At 53.0% G+C, this 26,156-nt stretch overlaps 3 protein-coding genes across 3 annotated transcripts; 2 read left to right on the top strand and 1 right to left on the bottom strand.

Moving 5' to 3' along the window:
* Window positions 1-2,357: 2,357 nt before the first annotated feature.
* Window positions 2,358-3,622, bottom strand: S1PR4 (sphingosine-1-phosphate receptor 4). Its single transcript, XM_076359556.1, has one exon. It carries the CDS (start codon window positions 3,620-3,622, stop codon window positions 2,396-2,398), a length of 1,227 nt encoding a protein of 408 aa, XP_076215671.1. The 3' UTR covers window positions 2,358-2,395.
* Window positions 3,623-12,419: 8,797 nt separating this feature from the next.
* On the top strand, window positions 12,420-14,129 carry LOC143170898 (cathepsin G-like). Its single transcript, XM_076359570.1, has 5 exons — window positions 12,420-12,483; window positions 12,581-12,725; window positions 12,918-13,053; window positions 13,376-13,627; window positions 13,995-14,129. The coding sequence occupies exons 1-5, from the start codon at window positions 12,420-12,422 to the stop codon at window positions 14,127-14,129; spliced, it is 732 nt and encodes a 243-aa protein (XP_076215685.1).
* Window positions 14,130-17,584: 3,455 nt separating this feature from the next.
* LOC143170853 (granzyme E-like) lies at window positions 17,585-21,022 on the top strand. Its single transcript, XM_076359482.1, has 5 exons — window positions 17,585-17,666; window positions 17,774-17,921; window positions 19,058-19,199; window positions 19,347-19,580; window positions 20,275-21,022. Exons 1-5 carry the CDS (start codon window positions 17,600-17,602, stop codon window positions 20,410-20,412), a joined length of 729 nt encoding a protein of 242 aa, XP_076215597.1. The 5' UTR covers window positions 17,585-17,599; the 3' UTR covers window positions 20,413-21,022.
* The last annotated feature ends 5,134 nt before the right edge of the window (window positions 21,023-26,156 follow it).

Raw genomic sequence — 26,156 nt, 5'->3', positions numbered from 1 at the left:
TGACCTGCAGGAAGATAAAATCATAGCAAATCAAACAGGGGCTTTCTTATCATCTAGATTTATTGCGAAACAAATGGACTGGAAGCTCAGCACCTCCTGCTGAGGGGCCGGGCCAGCAGGTTTTAAGTCGTCAGGAGCTTTTCATCCCCAGTGCTTGGGTGGCTTTGGCCTCCTTGCAAGGTGAGAGGACGCATTTGGGTGCTGCTCTGATTTTTCACTTGGTTAGGGAATAGAAGAGCAGGAATCTGAGGCGCAAGCTGGCAGTGCCTTCTGGGCTCCACTGGGTCTCTGTCAGACCCAGGCAGGAATGGGGCTATTTTGGAGCCAGCCATTTTCCGTAGCACAGAACAGTCCTCTCAGTACCAGGAATGAAGCCTGGCCCAAATGAACTTCTGCAACCTGCAGGCCTGGCATGTGGATGTCATTGTGCCTCCTGCCCCCCCCGCCCTGTGCCAGCGGGCATTCTGCGTGTTCTGTTGGCTCCTTGGGAGCTGCTTGTGCTGATTGACCCCTGTCACAGCCCCAGCCCTGCCATCCCTGCTGCAAAGGTCTCCAAGCCCTGCAACAGCCTCTGCTGGCCCCAGCCAGCCTTGCCCTGGGAGCTGTTCCCCCCACCAATCTCATGCAGCACAGCTATCTGCCTGCCCACGGAAACATCCGTTTCTGCTGCCAGCTGGGCTGTGTCCATGCACAACTTGGCAGCCTCTTAAGCTTCCTGCCCGTGAAGTTGCAGCAGCTTGGGATCTCTCCTGCCACTTCAGAGATACCAGCCAGCAAACTGACAGGGCCAGAGGCTGCAGCCAGGTAGTCACTGGCCTGCAAGCTCAGGGGAGAGAAGGCATGGCATTCAGAGAGGCCAGGGCAGCAGTGCTCAGCCCTGGGGCAGCAGGGAGAATCCATATGTGACTGCTGTGAACCTGGGGTCCTTAGGTACCTTCTCTGCTGTTGATGCTGCCCAGTTCATGGGAGGTGGAGACCCTCAAAACATTTCCCTGGCAGAGCATGGGCGACTGCCTTCTCCAAATATGGTAGCGCTTAGAGCAAACATGCTACGATCAGACCCCTCCATTCCTTTCCCCTGCTGTGCTGAACTTCAGAAGGGCTTGGGGCAGGCTCCACCCAACTCTTGCTGGGTGATGACTCTGTTCCAGGCTGTTGAAGTAATTCTTGCAAATGTGTTCTGTTGCAAGCACTGTTTTCAAAAAGGTTTCTGGAAGGATGCAGCCTTTTTGGCCCAAAAAGGAAGAGGAAACAATTCCTGCTGCTTCTGTTCAGCTATGAGCCAAACCCCACCGGAGACAATAGAATGCAAAGCCATCTAGAAGCTGCTGCTCAACCTTCTAGTGCCCATCACAGTGGACATCTCCCCCTGTGTGGGGACCTTAGAACTTGACAGATTTGCCGGAGCATGACCCACCTCTCTGGGAGGCCACAGCGCTGCGAACCCTCTGCTGTAGAGGTGTATGCTACCTGAGAGGTTCAGCCAGATGGGAGCAGGTAGCTCTGCCATGCAGGATTGCACCAGACTCCTTAGTCGCTGTGGGTACCTCCTTCTGCCCATGGTGGTGCCAGGGCTGTCACTGCAGGTGCAGCCCCATGTCCAGAGGCACGGCAGGTCTCTTACTTCTTGCTGCCAGGCTGTAAGCACTGTCACAGCATTTGCCCGGGCACAGTGCCCAGCCTCTGCACTCTGGTGAGGGACTGGGCTGTTGCTGCAGCCCTCTGCCATCCTGTGGCTGGTTTGTGCTGCACTACAGGTGGGCACTTGGTTCCTGGCCAGGGGCCTCTGAGCTGCTCCACAGCTGCACACACTTGCACTTGCAAACCCAGTTGTTCTTGACTCCCTGGCAAGACATCAAGACTGCATCCTTTCCAGCAGCTGTGCCCATCACAGCAGTTCCAGAAGGCTGTAAACTGCAAGAGAAGACTCAGGTATCACTTCCAGCCCTGCATGACATGCAGTTGCAGCACTGCCAGCCCAGCCTGATCCCAAGGGGTTGGGGGCAGTCTGGCTGGGGATACCCACCCTATTCCTCACTGTGCCCTGGGGCAAAATACCCTCATCTGGGCAGGTACAGCATCTATATACATGCACACACAGAGCAGGGTCCACTTATAACCTAGGCACAGCAGCTGTCTCAGCAGAGCATCTATCCCAAAATGTGTCCGTATCCTTCACTCCCATCCTAGGAGCAATGCCTGTCGCTATGCTGCACCCACACTGAAGCAACATCCCAGTCTGAAGGGGCTGGAAAGCCTGGCCACAGTTAACAACTGGGGTGGGACTGCACCTGGTCAGCCTGAGCTGCATGTAGGCTACAGTTCTGCCAGGCCAGGACCAGCAGCACGAGGTCCTGGTGGGCTGTCTGGTATCTCTTGCTCTCCCCATGGCCTCTCAGAGGCTGGGGAGATTGCTCATCATGCTGGAGTTGCTGGAGAGAGGTGCTCTGGGCCGGGCATTCAGTGCTACAGAGCTGCGGAAGCTCTCCCGGTAGCGCAGGGAGCTCTCTGTGGATGAACCAGAGTTGATGTCTGTGATGACCAAGCAGTTCCCAGGCTTGCAAAGCCCAATCCTGACACAGCAGCAGCACAGCAGGCTTCCCACAGCACGGCGCACCTCCACACTCCGGAGGGAGTAAATGATGGGGTTAACACCTGAGTTAAGCATGGCCAGAGCCAAGGTCCAGTCCAGGCTGTGGAGGTGTGTGCAGGTCTGGGTCTCACAGAAGACGTCAAAGAGCAACAGGACAAAGAGGGGGCTCCAGCAGATAATGAAGGCACCCAGGATCATCAGCACAGTCTTGAGCAAGCGCAGGGATCGTTTGCGGCTATGCCGAGAACTGGTTTGCTTAGAACTGGCCTGGACCAGCTGGAAGATGGAGATGTAGAGGCCGATGATCCCCAGGAGGATGATGCTGAACATGACTACGGAGAAAAGGATGTAGTTCTTGGAGTAGAGAGGCAGGAGGACAGAGCAGGCATTGAAGTCACACAGACAGTTCCAGCCCAGCAGCGGAAGCAGTCCAATGATGAAGGCCAGCAGCCAGCAGGAAATGATCAGGCTGCGTAAGCGCAGGGTCTTGCTGGCTTCATTCTCAGCAATTGGCCTTACCATGGCACTGTAGCGCTCAATGGCAGTCACAAGCAAGCTGAAAGTGGAGGCAGCCAGCGCAATGAAGAGGATGCCTTCCCGCAGGAACCAGAGCTGAGGTGAAAGCTGGAAGGTCTTCTTGCCTGAGAGGCAGAGATTAGAAAGGTAGGCAATCCCTGCAAGCAGGTCGCTCACGGTGATGCTGGCAATGCAGGAGTAGACCCAGCGGCGGGCTCGCAGACACCGCAGGATGGCCAGGAGCACAAGCAGGTTCTCCAGGATGATGATGCAGCTGATGATGGCAAAGGTTGTGCGGATTAGACCCATGCCCTCATCCCCAGACTGCCGGTTGGTCAGCTTGCCTGTGAAGTTGTAGTGCTGCAGGATGATGTTAACATTCCTCATGGCAGCCAGCTGCAGGCAGGAACCTTTTCTGTCAAGCAGGTCAAGTCTGAGCTCAGGATATTGAGCAGAGCCCAGTGGAAAGGAAAGGGAGCGATTCACCAGCCAGCTCAGCTCTGGACCATCCATCTTCTGAGCCTAGGTCAGCAGCCAAGGGATGCACGATGAAGCAAGGGTTGAGGTGGGGTTTGGAGCAGAGCAGACTGAGGGCTGGCTGGAGACAGCTGTGAGACTCTGCCACACAGGACTGGCTCTGAGTCCAGCAGCCCTACCCAGCGTGGCGGTGAGAGTTAGAGCCCTGTCTGCCAGTCCCGTGGCACTGAAAGAGCAAGGGGAGAGGAGGGTGAGGTGTTTTGTAAGTCCACGCATGAGCATGGGCTTCCTGTTGTTTAATAAAGTTTCCTGTTGTGAGCTAGAGTATTGACATCGTTTCTAACAGCTGTCATCATTTCTCGGTAAGGGTCTGGCTATTCTCAGCTTTGCTGTGGTTGTGAAGGTGGGACATGAATGAAATAACATCGGGCCCCTCTTTGAGTCAGGGCAGGCCGGGTCGAATGGGGTAACACCTCTCCACCTTGATGGGTAGGGTCTGTTGGGCTGAACAAAGCCAAGTGCTAGTAAGAGCACCCAGACAGCCTGAGACACTAAGTGCTTTGCCTTTTGTGGTGTTAAATTCACTCCTGAGCCTGGCAGAGAGCAACTGCTTCTTCATCAACTGCCTTGTGCACCACCCAAGCCCAGATACATCCTTCTCCAAGAGGAAGCTCCACGCTCTCACCCCTCCGGGCTCCACCATGGGCCCAGCTCCTGCCAGTCTCTCAGGACACATTCATCCAAGTCCTGCCCTGTCAGCGCAGCCAGTCCAGGGACCTGTGTGTCTGAAGCTAGGGCTCGGCTCCACCCAGTTCAAAGGAAACCAGCTGGTCAGTGCCCTGCATGTGCCCTGACACTGCACCTTTCACCTTCAGCTCTCCAAGCACCTGCTAAAGATGGGTCAGGATCTTCCCATTGTCTAGGTCACAGACAGGGAAACAGAGGCACAAAGCTGCTGCTGCCTCTTGCCTGGCATTGCAGAAGGCACAAGGGGCTGCACTGAGACCAGAACCCGGGAGTCCTGACATGATTGTAATATTAATGTCTATCATTGACCTATTCCCTGCTTCTGCAAAACTTGACTGGAGAGAGAGAGTCTTGCAATGTGCTATTCCCAACCACGGCTGTTGAATTTACCTTATGACTTACCTGTCATGACTGGCCCGAGGCTCTTGTTACCGAAGGGAGGTTCAGCAGCTAGTAGTGCTCTCCAGCTGCTTGTCTGAGGCCCAGCACAGAGCAGGTAGTGGGGAGGGCTCCTTGTGTGAAATAAAGAGAGACTTCTACCTACCAAAGTGGAAAAAGGGAAGTTACAACATCAACCACATTTCTGTGCAGGATGGACCCCACCCAAAACAGCTGCAAAGAGGCATAGAGAAAAGAAAGACAGAGCATCTTTTAACTCAGGATCACAGCAGAAGCTGTGCCCTGCTTTCTGCTTTCACCTGTGTTCTCTGGCAGAGAGAACTGGCACAAAGCCATGGAGAGGTCCCCAGGTTGAGAGCAAAGAGCAGTGATTTCTTCCATGAGCATGGCAAGCAGGGAGTTGTCCTGAGAATCCATCCACTGCTTGATGAGCGGAGAGATCCCAGCCTGGATCGCAGCATAGACAAGTGGAAAATGCAAAGGAGGTTCCTGCTGCAGGAAGTCATGTGCAAGCAAGAGTGGTTCTCATCAAAAGCCGAGGGCTCCATCCTCCACATGCACCCTTTCAGCTGGTGTTTTGGGCTTTTCTATCAGCAGCATGGAAAGAAACTCATGCTGATAAAGTCAGCAGATGACCCCAAGATTGAAGGAGTGGAAATCAGCAGGAAGGCTGGGCCATGAGTGCAGCACAAATCCAGAGAAGAGGAGTGCAAGGTTGCACATTCAGCACAAAGAGCACACTCCCAAATGGGCTGGGTAGATGCTCCCAGCACAGCACTGGAATCAAAAGGGTCAATGTGATCCTTGCACATCACCCCTGCTTTATTCTTGCTTCAGGCTGAGCCTCCAGCTAATGTATCTGCTCAGGACAGAACTGGTGGGGTGTCCCTAAAAGATCACAGGATGAAGAAACTTGCCTTGTCAGGGGCCCTAAGTAGCTTCTCAAATAGCTGGCAGCATGTGAGCAGTCTCAGGAAAGAGATATCTGACAGGAACGAGCTCTTTGTCAGGGAGATCTGTGGAGAGTGTGGGGCAGGTCAGAGGCAAATGCTTTTGATGGCAGGAGGGCTTGAGGCAGATAAGCAGCTGGAAGAGCTCAACACACTCGCGCATGGGGTGCCAGGTCCTCTGGACCGGCAAAATATCATAGGCTCTTCCTAACGCCCCTTCCACAAGCACATCAGGTGCTGCCTAAAAGGCAGGGCTGATTATTTTGTCAAGAGCTGTTCCAGTGAGACAAAGCCTTGTTCCTTGCTCTGTCCTAGCACCTAGCTTGTTTGGCCTTTCCATAGCGGAGAGGACTGGGTACCTGTGAGGCATGCCGCAGTTTCACAGCACGTTGTGAGGGGGACTGGCTCTGGGAAGCTGCCTGAGCTGCGTCCCAGCCCTTGCTGCTGCCCTTCCAGCACCCTCTCTCTTCTGCCCCCCAACAGCCTGCCGAGCTCCCTGCCTCATGGCAAGTCACCACACAACTCAAACACTGCTCCCATACCATGGCAAGTCACGGCACAGTCCCATAGCCTGGGGGGCCTAGGGAGACTTGGGTCCCCTCCACTCCATGCAATTAGATCAGCAGAGCGGGGCCTCACTGGCTGGCACAAATCCAGCCCCGTGTCCCCCTGAGAGCTGCTGCTGCAAGATCCAAGGCAGGGAGTCCCCAGCTCCATGGCTGGGGGCAAATGAGGCTCCCCTTCAGCTGGGCACCCGCATGAGGGAGAGTTCCTGTTGTTCTGCAGCAGCTCCCCATTGCTATCTGCACAGACACAGGCTGAGCTTTATCTTGGTACTTCTCCTTTGCTGCCGTTTCAGTTCAGATGTTCTTTCTTTGAAATGAAGGGGGGCGGGGGAGGGACACCCATCCTGCAACATTTCTCATCTCTTTCCTTCAGATCAAGACCACAATCTACTTGAAACTGCCTGATAGCTGCTGAGTGCTGGGCTTGGAAGGACCAGGGGAGGTATGGAGGCCAGCTGAAACCCCCTGAACCCTCGGCCAGAGCCATGGCCATAGGAGGTGTTCACAGATGCTGAGATGAGGCGCCATAGTAGCAGAAGCCCTGGAGCCCTCCACAGCCTGCTCCTACCGAGGCCAACAGGAAGGCAAAAGTACCTTGACCCCAGAGGGAAGAGTTTGCAGACAGGGACGCCCTGGGAGGAGCAGGGCAGGAGCAGCCTGGAGCCCGGCTTCCTCGGGTTTGTGGCCAGTGGCATGCCTGGTCACTCCTGCCCTGAGACTGCCTGCTCCCGGGAGGGTGTCCAGCTCCAGATTGTGGGGGGGCCACGAGCAGCTGCGGGGGAAAGACAGCAAGCTACAAATGTAAGATAAAATATCGATGATTTCTGTTGAGGTTTTCCTGCTGTGCTGCTGCACAGTCCTGATTAAAACTTGTATTTTCAGACATTCTGATTAAAAAAATCCCTGGGTGAAGCTCCGTGGAGAGCTCTGCCTGGTGAGCCTAGCCAGGAAACCCCCAGGTTGGCTCATGGACAGCTGGCATCCCCATCTCTGTCCCACAAGGCTCCCTCTCCACATCCCCACCCACCCATCCTGTCCCCGCTGTGTGGCCCCAGCACAGCCCAACACCAGCCAAGGCATCCATTCTCCCACAGGTGTTTTTCTGCTCCAGGAAGGGTGGAGTTGTGCTGGTTTAAAAATGACTGATCGCTCCTGGCAGTTGGTTGGTTGCATTTCCTAGCTTTGGTCTCTTCTACTGTGCAGCAGCAGGTGGTCATCTTTCCAGTGGCACATCCCAGTCCCCAACGTGGCAGGATGCTTCTGGCCCCAGAGGAGCTGGGAAGAACCAGCAAGGCCCCTCTGACTTGGGCTGACACCAAACCCTGGAGACCTGGCCCTTCACAGTGCTCAAAGAATTGTCCCAGGCACCGTTGTTGTGCCTGGGCAACAGTTCATTGAAATTGGGTGGTGGTGATGGTGGATCTCTGTAGGAAAAGTGTCTACAGAGCATCTCTGGATTTGAAGGAAAACAAGAACATGAAAGAGAAAGTGTCAGGATCATCTCCTTTAGACCACATTAATGACCTTAAATGGCAAAGCTTTGTTGATTTTTTTTCTTTAAGTGGTTTTTCTTTAGAAACTTGCATTTCCTCAATGCAAAAACATTGAACAGAAAGCAAACAGCTGCATAAAATGCTCCCTCCCCCCCAAAAAAGATAATTACTTAGAAGTCATCCTAATAAAACGCATCATCAGTGGGCCAGCCTAGACCCTGTCTCCCATGGTGTTACACCTTTCCCTCCTTTGCAACAGGTCGGAGATGTTGACCTTCAGTGAAAGGCACTGAGCGTTTCCAGTGCTTAGTGCTTGTAGGACAGGAGCTCTAGAGGCACTCATCGCTCAGCATCCCTCCAGAGTAAGCGTGCCACAAATGCAAACTCCTGAATCTCGCTTCTTCTTTACAGTGTGGCATTTCATGCAGCTCCTGACAGCCACTGGCAATTGCCAGAGAAGCAATCCCTCCCCTCCCTGCGGCTGGATTTTGGCCTGGGTAGCTCAGAGGGGCTGGTGAAGCTGCACCAGGTCAGTGCCTGGTCTCCAAACCCCATGCCCAGCACTGGCTCTCCTACTGTGCCTGGGACAAGCTCAGCCTTCCCCTAGGATCTTCTGCCCTGTAACCATGTCTCCAGTGAGCAGACACGTCCCCAGGAGGGAGGGAGCTGCATGGTGCTCCCACCCCCCTACTCAGTGTGGCATGACCAAGGTCATGAGGCTGCTCCAGAGACCTGGCTGGTGCCTAGGGTCCCCTGTGCAGGACCCATAAAATCCCTCATGTGAGCTCATCAACGCTGCTTTGCACCCTCTGGGGCAGGGCCCAGCTCAATGCCAGTCTTGCCACAGGCTCACAGTTGAGAGCTGTTTCTTCCCATGTTCATGCAGGGATGGCAGGGAGGAACCAGTCCTTGCCCAGGAAACGGGCCAGGGGGAGCTCAGCGTAAATAGCAGGGTGATGCCTATGCACGGGGGAGCTGGCATGGGTGTGGTTCCAAGCACCACACAGAGGAAATCGGGCTGGTTTGAAACCTAACCTGAGCACTGTAGAGGAAGGACAAGCAACACACCTCCCTGCGGTTACTGCTGCCTGGCTGGGGCAGGGGCAATGCGTTTACTGGCAGTAGGGCTGGTGCTGCTGCACTGTATCTGGAGAACATAAATTTATTCCAAGCTCTGCTGCTTACCATCCTGTGCATCACTTCCTCCACCTGCTGTTTCTCCTCCCTGCTTGTTATATATACTACTAAGCGGTTTAGGGCAGAAAACTGCTGTCTGGTTTCTACTGTCTGCAGCATAGCCTGGCTCTGGTACTGCTGACCCACCAGCTGTTACAGAGTAGTAAGTAAACTCAAATGGCCCTGGGCATCTGAGCTTGGAGCTTTCAGCTCAGCACCACTGGGATCAAGCAGAAAGCAAGACCTTTGCACAAGGTTACTGCAGGATACAGACTTGTGGAGGGAGCTGCTGCTCACAGAGAGAAACTAGGGATCAGAGTGCAGTGGGAGCCCTGTATTTGGGAGTAAGGTTTTAATCAAACAAAAGCCCTGATGCCGAAGGACTAGCATGCAGGATAGCCCATGCTCCCAGACCTCCCTGCCCGAGTTAGTACAGCCCTACCATGAGCCCAGTGGCTCTTCTGATAGGCTGGAGAGTGCTCTGGGCAGTAAGAGAGGGATATATTTATCTGTTGGTTTGTTTATACCCGCACACATACTCTGATTTTATTTCCAGGAACTGTTTCAGGCATTTTCCATTCCCATACCGCAGCTCTCCCTCAAATGCCCTCCTCCCAACAATGCAGATTAACTGGCAGATCAGCCCCATTGCCTTCCTGGTTCCCTCCTGGGACACTTGCCCTGTCAGCTTGCCCGTGTGCCCCCAGCATGGGTACCCTGCTGTCAGCTTGCTCAGAGCCCACCAGCTTCGAGCCCTGGCTGGGAACAATGAGGACTAGCCCAAGCAAACAGGGGAGGAAGGGCTGGGAGAGACGAATGTTGTGCCTCTCTGACCTGTGAGCAGGGTTCCAGAGGGCATCTTATCCAAGATGGCAAAATCAACCCATCACCAGCTCGTCGGGCACACTGTGGGCAGAGGCAACGACAGCACCTAAGCACTGTGCTTGTGCCAGGCCCAGCAGCACTGCCCGCGCAGGGCATGTCTGCCACGAAGCAGCACCCTTACTGCGTGCCAAAGGGGTTTTTAGGACAGGTCTTCCTCCTGATCCACTCTTCTTTGCTGGGAGCCTTGGAGCTGTATGTGCTTTTTAACCTGAACTCACACTCAGCAGGAAGCAAAGCTGATATCGTGTCTTGGGCAGGCACAGCTGAGTTTAAACCACTTGTCACAGACCTACATTAGGACTGGTAACCAGAGAGTGCTCCAGAAATGGTGATTTAGGATTAAAGCAAGCCTCATTTTCTTCAAGTGACGTCCAGGCCCCTGAGGAGCGTTGGCAGAAAGTGTCCCAGGGAATGGGCACACAGACAGGGTCTTTGGGTAGAAAGATCTCCCATAGCAGAACCAAGGATTCGGGGGGGGGGGGGGGGAGGGAAGGGGGTGGCAATGAAGCCTCAGAGTGCTAATTGTTCTATTGCCTTTGCCTGTTGTGTTTTTTCATCAGTTCCTGGCTGCAGTTACAAGCCCAAATTAGCTTATTTAAACCAGATGCCTGCAGAGAATCTGTAATGACCTCAGTCAGAGCTTCTGGGAGGATTCCTGCCTAGGTGAACCAGATTGAAAGTACTCCAGGGATTAAAAGGAGGCATTATCCCCCACCTCCCCAGCTCTCCCCATCCTTTCAATAGCAAATTGTTCATCTACACAGTAGAGGAATGTGTTTTGAAGTAGCTGCTTTACTTAAGAATGGCTAGCAGCTGCCCACAGCTTCACTGGGCATGAGAGGAGAGGAGAGCACTGCTCCAGCTTTAGCAACTAGCATGCTGGCCAGAGACCTAGCTGCTCTACCTTGCAAGTGCTCACACAAGCCAGTGGCACTTCCATGCTCTGGGGGTCTGTCCCTCTTGCCACATAAGCACAGCCTCTGGGGATGAGCTGTGGCCGGGCAATTGCCTGCTGGTTTGCCCCTAAGCCAGACTTTGGTGACGATGGGGCAAAGCAAGGGAAAGGGCTGAACTTCAGGGCTCAGAGAAAATTTCTGGAGAGCATCTGAGGGAAGGTTTAATGCTGACCAACACTCAAAATAGGAGGGATGAGGCTGGGTGCAGGAGGTGTGCAGAACCTGGCTGTGCTCTCATGACAGCTTTTGTCCTTATGGCAGCAGAGAGGCCGCACAGCTCCAGTGTGGCACCCTGCCCCCTCCTCTATGGCCCCTCTCTGCTATGGCTGTCCCCAGCCCCTCGGATGCTCTTATGCTGGAGCAGAGTCAAGAGTTGTTGTAAGTTTGTGAGCATGGAAAAGATGTCCTTCCAGTATGCAACGTGCAATCCCTCCTGAGCAGAGCAGACACTTCACACAGCATTAACCCTAATAGATTTATGCTTTGCTGTGGGCATACAACTGCCCACAAGCCTCAGGGAGCGAGAAACAGTGCAGCAAACTGGGACAACCTGGCAGTGAGGAAAATTAAGGTAGATAAGGACTAGGAAGTGCAGACAGGAAAGACAACTTTAAACAACACAGGACTGTATGGCACAGCTCCCTCTGAGGTTGCAGCCCGAGAGTAAGGAAGCTCTTCATACAAAGGACAATCTCAGCTGCCATCATAGGACACACTTAGGCAATTGGAGGCCCAAAGATCAGAAGGAAAGTGCAGACAGCCACCAGCTAAGGCAGCGTGAGAGCCAGGAACAGGAAGAATGCAGGTGTCCTGAGCCACAGTTCCGTGCCCTTGATAGAAAGATTTGGTTACCTTTTTGAAACAGGGTCACCTGGGGCAGCCCAATGGTGGTTTCTGTTCAGGACCACAAGGCCAGGAAGGGACAAATGCAGCAGGATTGGTGCTCAGTTTAGCATTTAACCACTTTGCTAGGGGCAAGGTGAAGACAACAATTGCAGCCTGGTTTGCAGGCAGTTTCAGGTCGGGGAAGGGAGAGAGCAGAGACTCCAGAGCAGGGTAGATGAAGGCTTCCCCTGGTCCCATTTGAACAGATGTGCCAGTGGCCAGACCAGCTGCAGAGGGGAAACCACAGAGGGGAAAGAGCATTTGCAGCCATTGCACTTGCCAGCAAAGCATGAGGTGACTTGACCACTCCCAGGAGCAAGTGGCATGAACTACTGAAGGTACAGTATGGATAGCCTGATTGCCAGAGCTCGAAGACACCATGCTTTGAAGCAGGTGAACGTGATTTGTCCTGCAGCCAAACTGCAGGAGAAATGCTAAATCACACCTCAGAAATACCCTAAGACACCTCTCCTCAGCACCCCTGAGGCTTTGGGGCTGTGGCATGCCATGGTCTCTCTGCCCTGGCCTTTCTGTCCTGCTCTATCATTCATCAATCACAGCCTCAGGGCACATGGGGCATGTGAGCAGGCTGGGGCAGGAGAGGTGCAGATAGACCTGCAGGGATGCTGCACTGCTCTGATTAGCGCAATCAGGCCATCGCACATGGTTTCCTGGCTGCTGGGTACAGCTGGCCCCAGTGTATAAAACCAGCCTTTGGGCACTAGGAGACTCAGACTTCCACACATCTTGGAAGGAATGTCCAGCTGTGAGAAGAGATGTGCCAGCCCCAGCCCCTGCTGGCCCTGCTGCTCCTGCTTTCTTGCCCATGGGCCAATGCCAGTAAGCGGGGGTGCCGCAAGCTGCTGCGAGTGAGGCTGCTGGTCTGGACTCTGACCTCAGCAGCCATTGCCTCATCCTGCGGTGGAGTGTCTTGCAGGTGCTCTACAGGGTCAGACTGTGGGGGGCCACGAGGTTCTGCTCCTCTCCCACCCTTACATGGCATACCTGAAGGTAGAGATGTTAGCCTGCGGAGGCTTCCTGGTGGCCCCTGACTGGGTGATGACAGCCGCACACTGCATGGGGTGAGTACTTCGTACAGGGGCTTTATCCCCTTCTTCCTCCCCTAACCTGTGAGGTCTATCACTGCGGTAATTTTGGAGTAGGTTCCTCTTCCTCCTGTGCTGAGCAGCTCTCTCCGCCTGCCTGCAAAAGGGGAGGGACATGGGTGAGACCCAACCTGTTTTCCCCCTTCTCCCCTCTGCTGCCACGGCCAGGAATGCCACAGTCATCGTGGGGGCTCACAACATCCACAAGCCAGAAACAACACAGCAGATCTGGGGAGTTCTCGGATACCACCAGCACTCTGAATATGACCCCAACACCATGTCTAACGCCATCATGCTGCTCAAGGCAAGGTGGTCCTGCAGCAGGCAGTGGGTTGGAGGGTAGAGTGGGGTTGTGCATCTAGCAGGGTCTGGGCAGAACACATTCTTGCTGTTAGCTCCTTCTGCAAACCATCAGCTGCTTCTGCCCATGAGTGCTGGAGGCAGGCAGGAATGGGAGGGACCTGGGAGGGAACCATGGCAGGGCTTGGAGCCGCATGCCCTATTCGCAGCAGCTCACCAGAGTTTGCGGTGCTGTATGTTCTGCTAGACCTCCCCTACCTCTGCGCACGAAGTGTCCTTCAGCTGTTCTGCTTATAGCCTTCTCCAAAAACCTTGCTTTCTCCCAGCTGACAGCAAAGGCCACTCTCAATGACTATGTCAAGGCCATTCCACTGCCCAAGATTGGCAGCGACCTCCCCACAGGCACCAAGTGCAGCATAGCCAGGTGGGGCCTGATTGATGATGACCAGGTGACCAACAAGCTCTTTGAAACCAAAGTCTCCATCTACCACCGCAGGAAATGCATCCACTTCTATCCGCATCTCAACACCAGCATGGTCTGTGCCGGCAGCTTCCGTGAGCTCAGGGATTCCAGCCAGGTACAGGCTGCTGATGGGCTGGGGGCTTGGCCACAGGGCAGGGGGGTTCTCTGGTAGCAGGGGCTTCTGCTGGCACAGACTTAGCTGGTTCCCAGGAGAGGTGACAAGTATTTGATTTGTAGCTCCCATGTAGGCTAGCTTTCCACATCCCTGACACAACGATCCATGCGCAGTCACAGGGGTAGAGCCCCAACTCACCTGCTCCGGACAGCTCCTCCAGCACGGCGGGCACAGGGGGCAGGAGCAGAGCCGCAGATCCAGAGCAGAGACACAGCCCTGCTGTCAGTGCCTGAGCAGGGAGGGACCAAGGTGAAACCTGTTCCCATGGGGAAGAGGCCTCTAAAACCAGTCTCTTATCTGTCCTCAGGGAAATTCTGGCGGGCCCCTGGTATGCAATAAGGTGGCACAAGGCATCGTTTCCTTTGGGTACAACTCCCCACCCGGAGTCTACACCCGCATCTCCAACCACCTGCCCTGGATCAAAAAAACCCTGAAGAAGTAGCAGTAGTGGCACTCGCTCTAGCATTAGTGCGGCCCTGGAGACCGCACTGGTTTCCTTCCTGCCCCTGCTGAAGGCTTGACTCCCACCTCTCTCCTTGGGAACCTGAATGACCTGACTGGTGCACACAAGGGTCCCTTTCTTTCTGTTCTGAGGCTCCTGGCTGTCCCATTCCCTGCCCGTATCAGGTGGCCAGTTCAGGGCCATGTTAAATCACCCTGGCAGAAGCAGGGATCATCCCAGATGGTACCAGAAAGAGGCTGTGCTACAACAGACCCCATTTCCTTCACAGGTAACCCCATCCCTGCTTGAACCTTGCTGCACTTAAAACACCCACAGCAAACTCAGAGCTGCATTTCCCAGCATATGTCTTCTGCTTTCTCGTACCTTGCCCCAGGGAGAAGGGAGGGAGGGAGGGAGGGAGGGTCTAGCTGGTCAAAGTGAGAGGTCAGCCTGTTGGGACAGAGGCAGTTGTAGCTCTGCATCCACTGAATTGCTGGCAGACTTGGAGGACAAGAGCTACAGTTGCCCTTCCTGGGGTCATGGGGATGAGTGTGTTGCAGGAAGAGAAACTGCCCAGGTAGAAACGGGCTGGGAAAAGTGATGTGCACACACTCCATTCACCAACTTCAGCAACGTCACCACTTGCCTGGGAGCAGCTGACAGCCAGGATGTGGTGTGTCAGCAGGTACCAGGGGTCAAAAACTGCCATTCCCTGCAAAGTAATGACTGTCCCCTCTGCAGGGACCTTGTGCCTGGGTGATGTTGCACCCTAGGACATAGGGCAGCCAAGAGAGCAGGCTGGGTCACAGGGGAAACCAGGCTAATCTTTTCAGATGTCTTAGCTGTAAGAGGCTTCAGCAGGTGAAGGGAGCTGGACTTTTTGTGGACTGTGCTGTTTCTGCTCCCCCTTGGGCATAGGCCAGGTGGCGGCTGAGATCCCAGGGATGGGGCTTTAGGATCTCAGAGAGGAGACATACTGAAAGTCCCAGCTGTTGCACACCAGTGCTTTCAGTCTTTGCCTCTGCCATTCTCCAGCAGCCACAGTGCTCCATCTCCTGAATAGCAATATGATGTCCTGGGTAGAGACACGGATGCCGTCTCTGAAAGGATTGTATTGAAAGGGTTGATAAAGGACCTGGGTTCACAAAAGCGCCTGACCCCATGCCACTTCCTCTTTTTCTCTCATGCCAATTATCGCAGGAGAGCCAGACTCTTTCTCTGGAGAAGGCAAGGGTGAGTCCTAGCTGGGAGCTGTCTGCCTTGGAGCTTGTTGGCATGTTTCTGTCCCTCTGAGGAAGGCAAGCCCAGCTCTAGCAGAACAGCACGAGCAGAGACTATTCTAGCAGTAGCACAAAACCAAAAGGGTTTACGACTCTCCCCTCAGCTAAGTGATGCTCAGAGGCGAGCTTCTCCTCCCCACAAAGGATGCTCTAGCACCATTTTCAGACAACCCCCGCACTAGAGTCTGAATATCTTGCACCAGCCCCTCCTTCCATGGCCTGCACTGGGTGTAAAGCCACCTGCCTAAGCTCTGAGCCCTAGTCTCCTTCATTCCAGCTAGTTTCTGATGGTGTCTCTCACATACAGATAGGAGAGAGCTAGACACTTCCCTGGAGGAGATGACAAGGAGCAGAGACAGCGCATTGGTAAACAACTGAGCTGCAGAACTCCCTGGTGCAGGATGACAAATGTCTGTGCAAGTTCAAGAGGAGACCAGACTGGTTTGCTGCGGGGAAACCCAGCAGGGAATTTTAAACATATAGAAACTGCGTGCAATTCAAAGGAACGGGATGCTTGCCCTGTTCTCATAGTCTTTCCTAGGCTTCCAGTAGCCACCTGTCAGAGGGAGGAGGTGCCCTGTAGTCTGGCCCTGGATGTCTGCTCTTATGTTCTCCCTGTTCTTGCCTGGAACGAAGGGAAATGACATCGCCTTTGCCTTCAGCACCCATGCCACCCTGGGGAAACTGAGAAGGGTCCATGGTTTGGGCTTCTGCTAACAGCTGCTATCAGCTAGGAAATCTGCAAGTGAAAAGGCTGCAACTGCTTATCTGCATAGCACAAATCTTTGTCACGTCAGGGTTTTCCTTGAAGCTCCATCTGCTGCAGTCTTTGCACGAGAATAGCAGCTTTTAGCTTAAAAATGGGTTTTGCCCTGTGGCACTGGGGGCAGATACGAAAGCAAATTTACCGGCAGTCACTGAGGGCAGCAAGGACGTATCAGCCCCATTTCGTCACAGTCATGGAAGGAACCACTGCTGGGGCGAGTGCATAGACATGCCCATCTTCTACCTTTTGCTGGAGCCGTGCACTGGTGCCAGTGGGGAGGCAAGGGGACATCCTGGGGGCTGGGGGGAGTGTGTTCAGTGATCTGCCACCAGCCCTTCCTCCAGCACAGTCCCTCTCACCATGGGCTGGAGGAGGAGGAGCAACTGTCGTGGGGCCTGATCCAGGGAAGACAGATCCCCACCATGCACTGCAGAAAGGCACCTGGCACTTGTTTGGCATTTAAAAATCACTGCCTGCCAGGGTGGGGTCAGCACTGGCTGTGACACGCTTGGACATGATCCTTCCCAGAGGAACAAGACCAGCTTCAGGGAGACGTGTCATCGGGTTATCTCTAGCTAGTGAAGGGGCAGAATCCCAAAGCTGTCTCCATCCACCCTCAACACATTAGAGGGAAAGTGAGCCCCTACCCCAAGGTCAAGGAAGTGTCCTCCTGTCTTCTCTCACATTGGCTGGTAAGAGACAGTGAACTCCACAATTCAACAGTGAATAATTACATCTGGAAAGAAACACTTAAAAAGGTGTCTTTTGCTGTACAAAGCAAAGCCCTAAGTCAGCAGCTGGTGCAGAACAGAGACCTCATGGCAACAGCAGCAGTCACACTGCTGTGGGCCACGCTCATGAAGCTGCCACACCAACTTCTTGCCCTCACATAGCCATGACCAGTGTGGTGTTATAAATGCACTCACACCAATTTTGCTCTATTAGCCAGGACCACACCTACTGAAAAAGCAGGAGGGTCCTCAACTGCCACTGCACAGGCTTTGGAACTGGTACATCGAGTGAAAGAAATCTTGTTCTTGCAAGGCTCATGATAAAAATCAAGTTTGCAAGTGCACAACAAATACGAGCTGCAAGGGGAGAGCCTACTGGCAGGCAAAGTGATGAGGGTGGGTAGGCTCCCTATAGCTTCCAGCTCAAAGGCAATGGGTTAAAATTGGCTCTGGGTTTAGAAGGACATCAGATACCCCAGATCAGGCCCAAGATGAAGGTGGGTTGATGCCCAAGGCTGACTGAATTCCCCTCTCAGATTGCTGAGGCATGCAATTTGCAGATAGATTAATCAGATGAGTCTGACTTCTGTGGTTTCCTGGAGTCTAGTCTCAGGCTATAAAACCTTGCTGGGAGCAAGAAGAGACCCCAGCTGCAGCCTCACCTCCAAGGGATCCACTGAAGCCGACAACGCTATGATGAAGCGCCTGCAGAAACTCCTGCTCTCTCTCCTGCTGGTGACATGCCCCCCAGCCAAAGCCAGTAAGTAGAGTGGCCCAGAGGCGGGGAGAGGGCTGGGGAAGGAAGAGTCCCAGACAGCGTGTCCTGCGCCCTCCGATCCGGCTCATCCTCAGTCCCGTTCATTGCAGATTATTCTTGGAATCGGATGGAGGGAGGAGGTAAAGCCAAGACCCACTCCACACCCTACGTGGCCTATCTGCAAGGAAAGAACAACCACTTCTGCGGAGGCTTCCTAGTGGCCCCAAACTGGGTGATGACAGCGGCTCAGTGCTTCATGTAAGTTTTTGCTATGTTTGTACAGCACCTGGCGCAACGAGATTGTTGCACTGCCATGGTCTGGGTAACATCTCCTAGATGGAGGTCTAACAGTTTGAATCACTTCCTTCATGGCTGTGGTCAAACTCTTTCCCTAGCAGGGAGTGCAGGCTGCACTGTTGGGACAGGGCAAGGCTGTGGGGGCTAGCACCGAAACAGCATGGGTCTGTCTGCAGCTCTCCCTCGAGCCATCCTTCCCCATGTCCCTCCCCAGCTCATGTTCAGATACTTACCTTTATTTTTTTTATTCCCCCCCCATGACTAATTTTATTCTCCCCAGATGTCAACAATGAGAAGTCAGACTGGCTTCTTCCCTTGCTGTCACTGACCTGCTGGCATAGCAGGGTTTCCTGGTGTCAGGCTTTGCCCTTTCTGCCACTAAAGACCTCCAAGACTGTTATCAGAATTAATAATCTCTTACGAACAAGGTGTTTGCCCAGCTCTCTTCCATCTCTCCAGGTGGAGAAACTGGGGCATGGAGAGGCAAGAGGTCTTTTCTAGATGCGCATGACTCTGGGTGTAGCTACTCAGGGCTGACAGCTCTGCCCCGGTGCCAGTAACCCAGGCTCAGGGCCAGTCCCCACATCTGAGCAGCAGAAATGAGGATCAGCAGAAGCCAGGAGCCCGGATGTCCAAGTCCCACCTGCTAGATTGAGAGGGACTCCCAGCCATACCCAGGGTCCCTCCTGATTTTCCTAAGGCAGCCCCTTCTGCAGATGATGTAGAAGCCAGTAAAGGTACATTGGCCTGGAGCAGGGTCCTGATTTAGAAATCCCTCCTTGGTGCCATGGACTTCCATGGGCCTACAAAGCCTGGACCAACAGTCCACATATCTTAGTACGCAGAATCAGTATTGGACCAAATCCACTCAGCTCGAGATCCAGAGGTAAAGCAACCCTTGCAGAGCTCCAGTCTATCAAACAGGAACTGGCTCTGCCTCTTGGCTGGGTAGATTCACTGGCAGAGCTCCTTGCTCCCACCATTCTTCTCTAAAGCCCAGTCGGTCTCTCCTGGCCATGCCCCTGAAAGATGTGCCTCGGTGTTACCAGGAAAGACAGGAGAAAGCTAATGACATACACTGTGCTTGATTTTACCAGACACAAACCTCTGACTGTCATCCTTGGAGCCCACACAATCCAGAGGAGAGAGGAAAGCTGGCAAACATTCGAAGTCCAAGAGTATCACTGCCACCCAGACTTCATGAGTCCTAAGAAGGGAAATGACATCCTCTTGCTGAAGGTAACTACCTGCCTGGAGCACCTGCATGATCCCATCTGCCCGACATGCAGGGCTGAGCTGTAACCCTGGAGCGGAAGGGGACAGCCTTTGCCGCAGAGCGTTTACAAACCAAGCACTTACTTCTGTATTTTCTGTCCCCTTGCCCAGCTGAAAGGCAATGCCACCAGCAACAGCTACGTTAGGACCATTTCCTTTGAAAAATCAAAAGTCCCTGGTGGGACTGTGTGCAGCATAGCCGGCTGGGGCTACAAAACACCTGCTGCCACGTTACGCAAAGCCACCGTCACCATCATCAAACAAAGGGACTGCCTCAGCCACTACCCTGGACTTGCTGACAACTTGATTTGTGGACACAGTGGATCTGCTGGGGTACCTGAAAAGGTCAGTCTCTGACTTAGGGAGTAGAAGGCTGCGGGGGAGGTTTCAGCCAGGTGCTGGGCACAAACCTGATCTGGGCTAAAAAACTTCACTGAAAAGGTACTGTCCAAAATTGCTTCTTGTTGTCCCCTCACTCTCTCTCTCCCTGCCCCTATCACTCCATGCTTCCTCACCAGCATCCCTCTCTACTGCTGTCCTGGCACAAGAGGTGCCCTGGGTCTTGATCTCCAAGGATCAGACCCTCAGGGGGTCAGCAGCGTTCCTGCTGACTGCAGGCATCACGCTTGTGCTCAGCCCTGGGCCAAGCAGAAGGGACAACGGGATCCTTGTCTTCCTGTAGCAGAGGACCTAGGAGTCTGCGACAGCACAACAAGACAACAGCTTGGCCGAAGAGGGGTTTGCCCTACATCTCACAGCTGGTCTGAGTGCATTTTGTAGTGCTCTGCAGCCAGCAGAAGGGCAGAAATGGAGTGATACTTTAAGCTTCAGTGTTTGCCCAGCTGTAGTTGTGCTGGGTCCCAGACAAAACTGCCAATGGTTCCTTTTAGACCCAGAGCTAGCCACATCCATTGTGAGTCCAAGCTTCTGGGGAAGCTCTGTCCTGATATTTGCAGCCTCCCTGTTCTTTGCAAATGCACCCTTTTCCTCAGGACCCCACATAAATCAACACTGATCTCTCTTCTCACCCATTTTACAGGGCGATGCCGGGGATCCACTTGTCTGCAACAACAAAGCCTACGGCATCTTCTCCTATAGGCATAACAATTGGCCCGGATTCTACACACACATTGCTCCTTACCTTCCCTGGGTCAACAGTGTCATGAAGTCAGCATGACCCTACTCTCCCCCGGAAAACTCACGCTTCAGGGCCCCATGCTCACTTGCTTTTTCTTCCTTTCTCCCTGGGAAACATCTTCCACTGATCCTCATGAACATGGCAAGGACTTCTCTCTGGCAAAACCAAACTATAGCAGTGGGGGGCTTGGTGCAGAGATTGCACCTCGACTGTGTTTATTCCCTGTGCAAGCTAGGGAGTGCCCGCTGACACAGTGCATGCTCCCACACTTTGCTGCTCTGATTTATCCCTTTGTCAAGTTGCTTGTGGCTACAGCTCTAGAAAGGAAGCAGCAGGACAGCCCTGAGTGAGGCGACAGTAGCTGTTGGAATGTCTGCCACCCTTTGGGGAAGGCAGTATAATTAGATCGGGGGGGATCCAAAGAGCAGCCTCCTCCCTGCCCCTTGCATTTGTAACACCAGATGCCTGGGTCTCCTTTGCTCAAGCCCTGGGGTTAGAGGGTTGCCCCAGCTCCAAGGAGGACACTTTTAGCTCCTGCTTCACTGCTGCTGCCCCCTACCTCTGAAACCTGCTGCCACCTTTCTCCCCTCTTGCTGCAGCTCCAGTGTTGTAAGAATACAAAAAACCAATAAATCGCATCTGCATTTAAGACCCTTTTTCCTTCTATGATTTGGATTTCTCTCAGCTGCTGGCTCCAGTCCTGAAGAGCTCAGAAGAAAGTCACTGCTCAAACAGCTGAATCCCAAGCTGGAAGTTTCTACCCTAACCAGTGGCCTCTTCTGTCCCACCTAAACCCCTAGAATAGGTGTCAAGCCTGGTTTTCAGGGCAGGGGAAGCCTCTTGGCCTCCTCTCCCCAGCGTGGAGTGCTCAGGCAAAACTGAAAAAGATGGTAATCAATTGTCTCTTGGCGAGAGATAGTCTTCCCTCCATATGCTGCAGTGCGAGCAGGCAGGAAAGAACTACGCAGGGGAAGGGGCACTGAGCACAAGGGGTTCCCAGGGCTATGGGAGCGCTTGCAGCGCACGTCCGCTGGTGTTGCACAGGGGCAGAATTAGCCCATCTCATCACAGGGCAGCCTGCCCGCAGAGCACAGCAAAGTCAGGAACACAGCCAAGGCTCTAGCCCCTGCAGTGCCTGAGGGCTCCGTGAGACAAGCTGTGTCACGGGGCTGTGCCAAGCCTTCTGCTGCCTCCAGCTTGTTCAGGTTGTCAGACACCCAGGGGAGCAGCAGCTCGCATTGATGACACATACATTTGGCTGCTTCAGCCATGCAGCTGCCTGGAAGAGTGCGTTACCATGGAAGGAGGTAAAGTACTAGGCCATGTCTCAGGCAGCAATCGTCCTCCAGGAGGTTTGTTTTGCTCAGAAAGAGGATCCCCGGTGTGCTCCAGAGCCAGGGCAGCCCTGAGCAGAGCCAGGCTCTCCACCACCCCATTTCTGCAGCGAGGGGGGCGCATGCAGAGACTGCTGTCCCTCTCAAGCAGATGTCCAGCTCACCAACCTCCAAGAGCACTCTGCCGAACTTTACAGCCCCGCTGCAGAGCAGTGATGGTAAAGACTGCCCACACTCCTCACTGACACTCACCCACCTGCCTGGAGCACCCTACGAGCTCCTTTGCCAGCACCTCTTGGCACAGCCTGCAAGCTTCTCGCCTCCTTGCTGTTGGCTTCCAGCCAGTGGTCACATTCACTGAGGGAGGCCAGATAGATGACAGCAATCACACCCTTGAAGCAGCAGATCCATTTCCTCTGCTCTGACTTCTGCACGCCCACATCCATGATCCTGCCAGGATGGAGTGTCAGCCAGAGGCAGGGGCACGATGTTTTCCACTTTGGTCAGGCAGTGCCTGGGACCACGGACTCAGAGCCCCCCCAGGACTGTGCTGCCACATCTCAACAGGTTACCAGATACCAAGTGAGTTACTAAATGTAATCCCAAATGCACTCTTAGCCTGCCAAGAGCAAGTGAGCAGAAGCCTTACCAAGCCACCTCTTGAGCAGAGGACAGAAAGAGCACCAGAGCCAGCTGGAATCCAGCTACCTGAAATTCAAGATGCAAGCAGCATTTCGAACAAGAGAAGGCACAGAGGTGCAAAGGCTCCGCTTCCTGATAACCACAGCACCTGCCCAGCCCAAGCAGCAGCAGAGGATACTATGGTACGTGCTGCCTTATTTCCCACTGGGGAAGGGAGAGGCAGCCAAGAGAGACAGCCCAAGGACAAGAGGCATGATAGAGAAGGAGGAGGCAGGGTACAGGACAGTTGTTTGGGAGAAGGGGAATCCCATGCACTTGCCACGCTCAAAGGGCTGACTGCTTTACAGGAGCTTCACCTTAATGTCCCATTCTACACTGAGAAGACAGACAATATGGACAGCCGGAACGCCGACCCTCACTGTAAGCAAGATGACAACAGCACCTTGCACAGCAAGGTCTCGTGCCTAGGCTGTAAGACACTACTGCAATACGTGATTTTATCTCAGATCTCTGCCAGTCCATAAAAGGATAAAGTCAATCTGTAGCAATAAAGGAAACGGAACTGGGAGTACTACTCCTGTCCCCATACTTTAACCATATCACCACCCTTCTCTTCCCACAAGCCCCTGTAGCTTGTGATAACATCCAGCCACTGTGTTACTGAGGCACAAACCCCACAGAATCAACCCCAATTTGGTGTGTCAGGAAAGAAATCACACCCAAAGATTCAAGAGATTTTTGTGCCTGGTTTTACTGGAAAACAAGAGCGAAAGATGTAGGCGTTAGTTCATTGGCGACCCATAAAATCAGAGATGTTTCAGTGCTGTGTATTACAGTGGTGACCAAATGCCCTGGTGACAATGATCCTCCCGTGCAAGATGCTGTATATGCATGCAGTAGAATCAGTCCTCAGTCCTCACTCTGAAGATGCTAAAGAAACACAACTAAAGGCAATAGAGGCATGGACTTGCTCAAGGCTGCACAACGGTGAAGCTGGGAGAACCACCTCAGCATCCAGAGCAGCATTTCTGGTGCTAGTCAGCCAGTGGCTCTCCTCACATGCAGTCAGGCACATGTGCTTCCCCCAGATACTTCCAGCTGGTACTTTGGGAGACTTCCTCCCCCTATCACACCTGCTACCCCATTAACCCTCTTGATTCTCCTCCATCCTGCCTCTGCCTGGCTGTCATTCAACAGAAAACCAGCACCTTTCCCCCAGTGCAACTTGCCAAGAAGCAGCAATTTCAGCTCCTGCCAGACTCATCTCTTCTCCCTCTGTATTTTGTTGATTTTGCTATTGATTAGAATGACAGCTTTAACCTCCTCTAATAGGAAACATGGGCAAACGTGGCAGCAGCAGAAGCACTGAGCCATGGAGGCAGGGGGGGCGGGATTCGGGGAGAAGGTGGCTGCAGCAGCTCAGCTCTTCAGAGCAGAGCACAGTTTTGGGCAGGTTCTGACTTTGTCCCTCCCTGCTCCACCCTCCAGCCCTCTGCATCCTTCTGTGGCTGGACTCAGGCAGGTGCCAGTCAGGGAAATCCTGACTAGCCCTCTGTCACACACAAGTGTTCATCAAGACATATTGAGTCATTCAGGTCTTTTTAGTGAAGTTGGCAGCAAAGAGAAGAACCACACATTCCCACCACAGCCTGACAGTCAGCAAACATTTTCTTCCCACATTTCATGGTTTAAAACAAAAAAAATAAAGACCCACCTCTTCTAGAATAGAGCTTGAAAATGTTACATCTGAAGGAAATTAATCTGGAGATTTGGCAAGTGACCTAGCAAGAGAATGAGAATAAACTTTTCCACCAGGTGCTTAGGATTTCATTGACGAAAATAAGAGAGACAAAGAAAAACCCACTATGCCAGGTCCCACTATGTTTTCAAGTCAACAACAGTTCCTCCAGAAAAACAATTTCAGTATGTCCCTCGACACAGTTCTGCCCCGTGTGACAGAAGTGCCAATCAAGCCCAAGTTACAAAAATGGCTAAGCCCGCCAGGCTGCACTTTCCCGTGCCCTGCACAATCTCTCATCCACAAGCTGTGCAGGGAAAAACCTCATGTTCTGAGAAACACCGCATCCTTCCCTGGCCCGGGTGGGTGGCAATAGAGACGAACAGTGCACCCCCACCCCCAGCTCAGAAAGAACAACCATAAGGAAAAAACAGCTTCTTGCTTCCTCATCTGACACCTCTCGCATTACCACCTCTGCTCCAAGGAGGGGAGGGAAATGGAATCCAACATCTACAAATTCATGCTCTTAAAAACAGAGCCGCCCAGTCCAAGAGGCAAGGAAACTCCTCTGCATCGCTCTGAGCCAGTGCTTTCAGTTCCCCCACGCTCACCAAGGCCCCTGCCGTGAGGAGTTACTCACCCATGAGAACTAGGCAGCGCAGAAACCCTGCTGCTGACTGCACAGAGCAAGAAACAGATCTAACAGTGCAGGCACTCCCTCCCTCATCACAGGTACTCTGGATTAACCTGCTGCTCATTGGCATACCCTGAACTACATCAGTCTGATTGAATTAATCTTAATTGGTGAGGGCATCTGCACATCAGCAAACCAGCTGATCTGAAAGAGCCCTGAAAGAGCACACTCTTGTCTACCAGCTGCAAGTACATACAATGTAGGCTTAACGATCACCAGGCAGCTTCTGCATTCATATGATGGAAGTGAAACACAGGCAAGTACAAGTGAATGCAGAGAACCTTGTCCTCTCCCAAATTTTGAAAGCCAGAAACTTTTTGAGTGAAAACTTCAGATCACAGAAGTGCAGACTCTTCCTTCCAGTAAAAAGTGACAGTAAACCTCTTCTAGCCTCTACAGAATTACAGGGGAAAAAGCCAGAAGAAAGCATTTTTGAGAGGGCCTTTCCCCAGACACAGCACACACGCACAGTGCAACCGCTCTGACGTGAGAATGAAGGAGTTTGTACAATCCACATCGGCCACCTGGCCATCTTTCACAGCAAGGTAACTGCTGCTGATAGGGGAAGGCAAGGGAAGGAGTGTGATGGACAGTGAAATGTGAACGTATTCTATTTTAGACAGATAAAGGGCATTCCAAGACCTATAACTTTGAGGCTTGTCTTCGAACAAGTATGAAAACACTAACTCCACTCACTTTTTCTCCCCATGCAGATTTCCAAACTATCGGTTTTGACTGGGATTCCAGGTGAGACATTGGCAAAATTTCATAGTCTATCCAAGCCTAATGCAGGGCAGGGAGGAGAGGAGGAGTTTTATAATAATCCTCTATTTATACGGATTTCCTGTGCTGTAAGCAGGCCTGGTTTCTCTCCTCTCTTCGCTGCAATAACCACTCCCACCAAACCACTGGAGGTTCAGGACCTCAGAGCTGTGAGGCACAGGAACCTCAATGAGTGAGTGTTGTGCTGCAATGACACCGCCAGACTCAGGAGAAAATCTGAGCTTGCACCTGCAGAACAAACATCTCTCTCACTCTCCTTGATGCCATATTTACTTTGGCCTTAACTATGGCTGTACACTTCGGGGCTTACAGCCAGAAATGAGAGACCCAGCTCTCCAGACAAAGAACAACAGAACTTGAGTCTTCAGAGATGAGATGAATTTGAGAGGAATCTGCCCAGCTGAGGTGTGGAGCTTGATTCATACCCAAGCAGTGGGGATGCGCCAGTTACAGAAAAAGCAGTCAGACAGCCAAAGACATTTAAGCAACTGTTGGAGAAAAATGGGATAAAATCTGACTCTCTATTATTAGAGGTACCCAGGTAGTTTTGTAGTGCATAGAGGTTTTGAACTTGACAATATTTGCATTCTAA

This window comes from Aptenodytes patagonicus, chromosome 25, assembly GCF_965638725.1.
Source record: "Aptenodytes patagonicus chromosome 25, bAptPat1.pri.cur, whole genome shotgun sequence".
NCBI lineage: Eukaryota > Metazoa > Chordata > Aves > Sphenisciformes > Spheniscidae > Aptenodytes > Aptenodytes patagonicus.
This window is presented reverse-complemented; position numbering and strand designations above follow the sequence as displayed.